This window comes from Lissotriton vulgaris, chromosome 12, assembly GCF_964263255.1.
Source record: "Lissotriton vulgaris chromosome 12, aLisVul1.2, whole genome shotgun sequence".
In the NCBI taxonomy this organism is placed as follows: domain Eukaryota; kingdom Metazoa; phylum Chordata; class Amphibia; order Caudata; family Salamandridae; genus Lissotriton; species Lissotriton vulgaris.
The window spans coordinates 698,670,654-698,678,348 of NC_141700.1; the positions used below are offsets into that span (position 1 = coordinate 698,670,654).

General features: G+C 49.0%; 1 protein-coding gene across 2 annotated transcripts in view; it reads right to left on the bottom strand.

The window, feature by feature from the left end:
* The window catches only part of LOC147678026 (PABIR family member 2-like), a 127,813-nt gene extending 120,990 nt beyond the window's left edge, over window positions 1-6,823 (bottom strand). For both annotated transcript variants that reach the window (XM_086945915.1, XM_086945914.1), the window contains exon 1: window positions 6,608-6,823. In XM_086945915.1, coding sequence (XP_086802041.1) covers window positions 6,608-6,699 — 92 coding nt within the window. In that variant the 5' untranslated portion in view covers window positions 6,700-6,823. The remainder of the gene's footprint in view (window positions 1-6,607) is intronic.
* Window positions 6,824-7,695: the final 872 nt, after the last annotated feature.

Below are 7,695 nucleotides of genomic sequence, written 5' to 3' on the forward strand. Positions count from 1 at the left end.
AGTGAGAAAGGGACTCATGTCTGAGTATACCCTGCCACACCTATAGTGGCCAAAATCGATTTACAAAAGGGGGTGGTGATGAACAGAGTGTCTGAATTGAGCAGACCACTCTTACCCAGTCCAAAGATCAGGGCTTGATCCATCACCGTTATTTATCTCACTGCCCCATCCCAGCTCAGAACCTGGCTATATGCAAATCAGTCTGTCCCTGGCCCAGTGCATCATGGGAACAGGGCAGACTAAACTACCAAGCCAATTCTTTACCAGAAAGGAGACAAGCTACCGGGGACCGGTTTCTGGCATTTCAGCCTCTTCGGCCCGGCTTGCTTGAATCCTGATGGAGCAGTGAGAAAGGGACTCATGTCTGAGTATACCCTGCCACACCTATAGTGGCCAAAATCGATTTACAAAAGGGGGTGGTGATGAACAGAGTGTCTGAATTGAGCAGACCACTCTTACCCAGTCCAAAGATCAGGGCTTGATCCATCACCGTTATTTATCTCACTGCCCCATCCCAGCTCAGAACCTGGCTATATGCAAATCAGTCTGTCCCTGGCCCAGTGCATCATGGGAACAGGGCAGACTAAACTACCAAGCCAATTCTTTACCAGAAAGGAGACAAGCTACCGGGGACCGGTTTCTGGCATTTCAGCCTCTTCGGCCCGGCTTGCTTGAATCCTGATGGAGCAGTGAGAAAGGGACTCATGTCTGAGTATACCCTGCCACACCTATAGTGGCCAAAATCGATTTACAAAAGGGGGTGGTGATGAACAGAGTGTCTGAATTGAGCAGACCACTCTTACCCAGTCCAAAGATCAGGGCTTGATCCATCACCGTTATTTATCTCACTGCCCCATCCCAGCTCAGAACCTGGCTATATGCAAATCAGTCTGTCCCTGGCCCAGTGCATCATGGGAACAGGGCAGACTAAACTACCAAGCCAATTCTTTACCAGAAAGGAGACAAGCTACCGGGGACCGGTTTCTGGCATTTCAGCCTCTTCGGCCCGGCTTGCTTGAATCCTGATGGAGCAGTGAGAAAGGGACTCATGTCTGAGTATACCCTGCCACACCTATAGTGGCCAAAATCGATTTACAAAAGGGGGTGGTGATGAACAGAGTGTCTGAATTGAGCAGACCACTCTTACCCAGTCCAAAGATCAGGGCTTGATCCATCACCGTTATTTATCTCACTGCCCCATCCCAGCTCAGAACCTGGCTATATGCAAATCAGTCTGTCCCTGGCCCAGTGCATCATGGGAACAGGGCAGACTAAACTACCAAGCCAATTCTTTACCAGAAAGGAGACAAGCTACCGGGGACCGGTTTCTGGCATTTCAGCCTCTTCGGCCCGGCTTGCTTGAATCCTGATGGAGCAGTGAGAAAGGGACTCATGTCTGAGTATACCCTGCCACACCTATAGTGGCCAAAATCGATTTACAAAAGGGGGTGGTGATGAACAGAGTGTCTGAATTGAGCAGACCACTCTTACCCAGTCCAAAGATCAGGGCTTGATCCATCACCGTTATTTATCTCACTGCCCCATCCCAGCTCAGAACCTGGCTATATGCAGCGCGCCCGCTGCGCTCGTCCGCTGCGCGTTCTGGGGTTACACATGTTTGTGGGCCGTAAGGCGGGAAGTGGGCGTGGCCTCAAGGTGGGCGTGTCCAGCGGCGAAGGCAGCCGGTGCTCGGGTCACGTGGGCGCTAGGTCCGCTCTACCGTGCCCTAAAGTGCGCAGTGTTACAAGTTTTATCACAAGTTAAAAGTAAGTTTTTAAAACAATCTGTGCAAAGTAGCAAATGCGACCTCTCCCGGCTTCCGCCTCAGGAGTCTTAGCTTCTGTTCGAGCGCTAGCGTATCAGCGCTTTTAAGGGCGGGAAGTGGGCGTGGCCTCAAGGTGGGCGTGTCCAGCGGCGAAGGCAGCCGGTGCTCGGGTCACGTGGGCGCTAGGTCCGCTCTACCGTGCCCTAAAGTGCGCAGTGTTACAAGTTTTATCACAAGTTAAAAGTAAGTTTTTAAAACAATCTGTGCAAAGTAGCAAATGCGACCTCTCCCGGCTTCCGCCTCAGGAGTCTTAGCTTCTATAAAGATATATATTTTTACAGAATACAGTCTGGTCTCGTTGTGTGGTGGGTTGGTTGTAAAGGTGTACTATTGCAAGTGTTTAACCCTATGTGCCCCAAAGATTAGCCTACGACTGCTTAAGCCACACTACCTAGAGGGTAAGCAGAGGTTGTCTGGAAGGTAACCCTCAGCCCTGACGAGGAAGAGAGAGTCCCTGCTTGTCGCTAGTGTTGCACTGCGCCAACTAGAGCCTCCCCCTTCCTACAATTGATACACTTGCACTGGGCTCTGCGCTAAACCGCTGCATTGCAGGCTCTACTGCAATCTGTGGGAACATATGTTCTCGTGCTAACTTCTGCACGGCCAACTGCAGTATAAGCAGAACATTGTAGTGTGCGCTGCGATCTACAGAGAACATATTGATGTTCAGCGCACGTCCTTGTGCATTTGATCTGCATTTAGCAGCGAACACTTTGCAGTGCACTCACAGTCCACTGTGGTTCGGAATACACACTGTGACGGGCAGTGCCTGCTGCTCTCCACCGAGACCGTGGCACTCTGCACTGGAGGTTGCGCCTTAAGGCACATCTACCCTAGCACCGCTGCGGGCCTGCAGGGACCTAGGCATGGTACCCTCGCGGCCTTACTGCAGGCCCACTACTGCCCTGACAGCTCCTCTCAACAGCACCGGGGAGCACCCCCCTCTTGCTTCCTGCCTATGGATTCGTGTGAGATGAGGGCGTCTGGCCGCATTCTGCAGGAGGGCCCTGGTGGGAACCGGCTGATGACGGAAGTACCCTTGTATAGCAAGGTGCTCCATATAATACTCTGTCACAGATATTGCCTATGACTGCCCTTCTTAGGGTGGCCCTCAGCGGGCAGTGCGGTGCCCTCACCCCTGGAATATGCTTTCATATTTAAGTGGGACTTCAGGTGCCAGTGTCCCTTAGGGTGACCAACTGGCATGGGTGCAAATTCAGGACGGTGAGTGTAAAAATTCAGGACAAAGGGTCAAAATTCAGGACAAAAATTCAGGACAGGAGGTAAAAATTTGTGACAAAACTTAGGGACAAAAGGTACGTTTTACACACACATCAGAGGAGGTCGCACTATAGTATATAAGTAATCCCATCTATATTCATCCATTTGCAAACCTATCCATCATGTCTCCTTCCTTCTATCCATCCCTCCATCCACACTTTCACCCTATTCATCCGTACACTCATCCGTCCAATCTTCCCCCATCCATCAACTCATCCATTTACCCATCCAGCCATCCTTTCACTTATTCATCCATCCACCCAGTCCCTCATCCTTCCACCCACTCACCTTTTCAGTCATCCATCCATCCTCCCTTTCTCTCTCTATTGACCCTTTCACTTAGCCATCCTTCCTATCATCCACTCATGAATCCATCCATTGACCTTATCACTCATCCATCCTTACACTCATCTATCCACCCATTCACTCGCCCATCATCCACCTTTTACTCATCCATCCTTTCGCTCTCACCCATCCATTCACCCTTTCATTCATACAATGACCCTTTCACTAATCCAGCCAGCCATCCACCCATCCCTTCACTCACTCGCCCACCTTTTCATATTAATTATGAGCCGATTCATTATTTGCAGAGTTGCATACAGAAGAGGCCCATCAAGAATTTCACCCTTGTTTTAGTTCCTAAGGCAAGTTTTGGATAGGCCATTGGGTGGACATACCCCTCACCCTCAATTTAAAATGGCGAGCTTCTTCTCCGGATATCGATGAACGCAGAAATTGAGCAGGCAGGTTGAGTTCAGTAACTTGCGGGCAATATACACGACCCCTTAATCGGTCACAATGGACTGAGGGAATCCTAAAGTTTCAACCAGGCACAGGCTGCTGGCCGCCTTCAGTAAACGGTGAAGGTCCACCTCAGATGCTTACCTCGTTCTTGACCGGTGAATGTCGAGGTCGAGAGCCATAAGGAGTCCTGAGGCAAAGGTATGGATGCCAGTAGCCAGCAGACTTCTCTATGTATGCGATGAGGTAGTAGCAACGCAACCGCCATAGTAGTGCTTCCGAAGACTTGCTAAACCAGGGAAATATACTAACAAGCATTGGCATAGCCAATAGGTCTCGCCTTTGGGACCTAATAAGTGTTTAGCCATGCAAATACAACAGTTAATGTTGCTGCAGTAAGGATATTATGCTGCATAACTAAATACTTATCCCAAAGGCGAGACCTATTGGCTATGCCAATGCTTGTCTTTCTATGCCGTAACCACAGATTGCTGACCACATTATTCTATATTCTCTTTCTCAGTGCCCACATCTCAGGTTGTTTACTGTTGTATTCCATCTCTCAGGACTGATGTGCAGGAAAGTAAAATGAGCTCTCTACAGGTCCACACGAGCAAGCAGAATATGCAACAGCTGCTGCTGGCATGCAGCATTAAAACACAGATGGGCCAATTCGTATAGATTACCTTGGATCCCGGTTCCCTCTCAACTTTCAAAATCACTGGTTTCCTCCTATCCCAGCACTCCTTACTGTGCTAAAGACAAAGCTATAGGTCATAACATAGCACCCCAGTAGACCCGTTCTTGTATGGCACCTTCAGGCAATTTACATTCTGAAGATGGTGGTGTTGCTTTTCCAACTATAGTGATAGATGCTCAAGTCGCTGTACGCCAAATGCTTTCGGTGTCATACATTACACATACTGACCTGGGAGCTATGGCCCAAAAAGCAACGAACTAGAACAGTTCCACTGACTGAACGCCAGTTGGAGAAATAATGGCGACCTGGTCCCTTTTCATTTAAATTTAACAAAACTTTGTGCTGCGAGATGAAACTACAAAGGACATATTTTTAAAGCCAAGGCATCACACACGTGGAGAAGTGTGGCTCACTGGTTAGAGGAGGTAGACCTGGAAGCAGAGGTCAGTCCGGGACCAGGGTTCAATTCCCGGGTCGGCGGCGTCTTGAGTCCTAAAATGTCCATGGACTTGACAATTCTCGCTCCGGTGCCTACTCGATTCACGGGTTCACACTCTGCGACTCTGGGCAATAGCTTGCTTAATTTCCACAACGGCCCCCCGCGGCGGGATGCCTGGCTTTCACCTTGCGGATACCCTGCCGGGGTTATCTCACAGGGGAATACCAGGACGGGTTCCCTAAGCAAGCGCTTAGAGACCGGTTGGTGATTTGCGCTATATAAATTCCTGTACATTTACATACAAGGTCATCCCTGGATACTGCCAACAACCAGCTGAACAACTATCTGAGGTAATTAAGCAAGCCAAAAACCCTTCCTCCAACCCCTCATCTAAGGCATCCGTGATCTCATTTAATAACTTTGCAATGTTCTTCAACAAAAAAGTCGTAAACGTTAACATCTCCCTTCTGGTCAAACTCGACACCATAAAAATTCAATCACATTTACACCATTCAATGCTTCCTTTAGTGGCTTACCATACAGTCAAGTGCTCAATTTAAAACGGTCTTCACCTCTCATAAACATCTTCACTCCTCTTTACCCTTGTACCTCCCTGAGAAACAGAAAATCTCAGGCTCTGACCCAACATTCAAGGAACACTCAATTGCTCTTACTCGAACCACCCACCTTCAAGCATGAGCGATACATGAACCAATTCTTCTCAGAAAGCACCACAAGAATCTGGAACTCGCTCCTGCCGCGCCTCCGCCTGACTAGGTCATGTCTCCTTCAAAAAAAGACCTACGAGTTCTTCGCTTAGAACGACACCAAGCATAAACCGCTCATACCTCCTCACCCTCCCTTCAATCACATACCAACCTCAACCAGCAGTATAGATTCATGATCCTCACAAGCTACTGTGCTGTCTGATTTTCAATGCGTGTCCTGCCAAGAATTAATATGTGTGAAGCGCCCTACCTCCCGAAAGAGGCTAACCTGGCAATCACTCCAATTTTACTGTACATGTGTATTTGTTATTGATATGTTCTGGCTTCATTGTGAAGCACTCTGATGCCTCCGGGCCATATCAGCACTATATAAAATGGCTAAAACAAAATAGGCGTCACAAATGGACACTTGCCAGCTGTGGATTCTATGATCACTGCCTACTTGTTGACCAAGGAGTTCTTTAGCTCAGATATGTCTCTCCCACTTCCTCTCTTTGAGCCTCAGCTTGGAATGCAGATTCCAGAGTGCTACAATCCACACTTATCTATCCTTACTTAGAAGGCTTTTTGGGATATTCAGCATAACATTATGAAGATGGGGGCTGGTCTGCAAATCAATGGTGCTAACTCAAAGCTGGTAGTCAGAAGGCTCTGTAGCTCAAACTTCTCTTTTCGGGTCCTTCTCGTATCAATTTGGGGCCCATGCAGCATGGTTCTGTGTTCCAAGCTTGTCTCCACTCCTCTCTATGATCGCCACATCACTCAGACTAGGGATTATGAACTGTGATTCTAGTCACGTCCTCTCTATGGTCCTTTACTTAGAACAACCCGAGTTAGGAAGTCTAGACTTGTCTCGCCCAGCTCACCCCTCATTACTCTAGAGTCCTCACCTTAGGCTGGTGATCATGGGGGCGCTGTTGGACCTGCGCAGAGGCACCCCGCCCCCCGCGCCTGCGCACTGCTCCACCTCCATGCGCTCCATGGCGCGGCCCGGGAGGGGGTCAGTGCGGGCCGGGCGCGGGCTTCTCCGAAGCCTGCGGAGAGAGGCTGCGAGGGCTCAAACATCGCATGGAGAGCTGGATACAGCGCCACCTACCAGCTAGTACAATAACACTGCGCATGCGTCCAGGTACCTAGTACTAGTAAGAAACTGCGCATGTGTTGTTAAAAAACACAGTGGGATTGCATATGCGCTGTTTAAAGGGAAGGGTAGCACGGGCCGCGCATGCGCAAAAATATCAGCTTGAAGTAGATGCCGCGGTTCGTTCTTTGGTATCGCTTCTGAGAGTTGTAGCTGCTTACTACACAAACAGGCATTGGCAAAAGCCATTAGGTCTGGCGATGGTCACATTATTTTCGTTTTCTCACATACATACATACATGCCAATACCCCCGATTCGGGCGGGAAACAAACGGTTTTCTACGTTTAAAATGGCTTTGTTTTGGCTGTAACACGCCTGAAATTGCCTTTGGTTCAATATAAGTCAATGGAGGAAATACATTATCATACATGCCAATAGAAGCCGATTCAGGCGGGAAGACTACCGATTTTTCAACCCCAAAATGGCTTTATTTGAGATGTCTACCGGCTGAAATTGCATTTTTAGGTCGAAGCCTGGCGTTCGCTGCGCAAGCAGTGTCGCGCAGGCGAGACATTTTGATCTCCAGTATAGGGCTTTAACCCGCCTCTGTCTTCCGTTGGCTAGCTCCATAAATGGAGGCTAGCCACTGGAAGAGAGATGTGGCAATCATTCTCGGAGCAGATTCATGGGCGTTCCTGTGGTTTTTTTTTAAGCTCCGCCCCCTTTGCCGTCTTTGTTTCGTCATGAAGAGATGGGTGTTTCCTTTTTTTTTTCTTTTCCATGATGTTTGCGGACGTCATTTTTTTCATGGAGCTGGGGTCGCGAGTTGGAAGCTCGCCGCGGCATCAGTAGGTAAAGTCACCCGTATTTTGAAAACAGCCTCGCGCTGCCCTCCG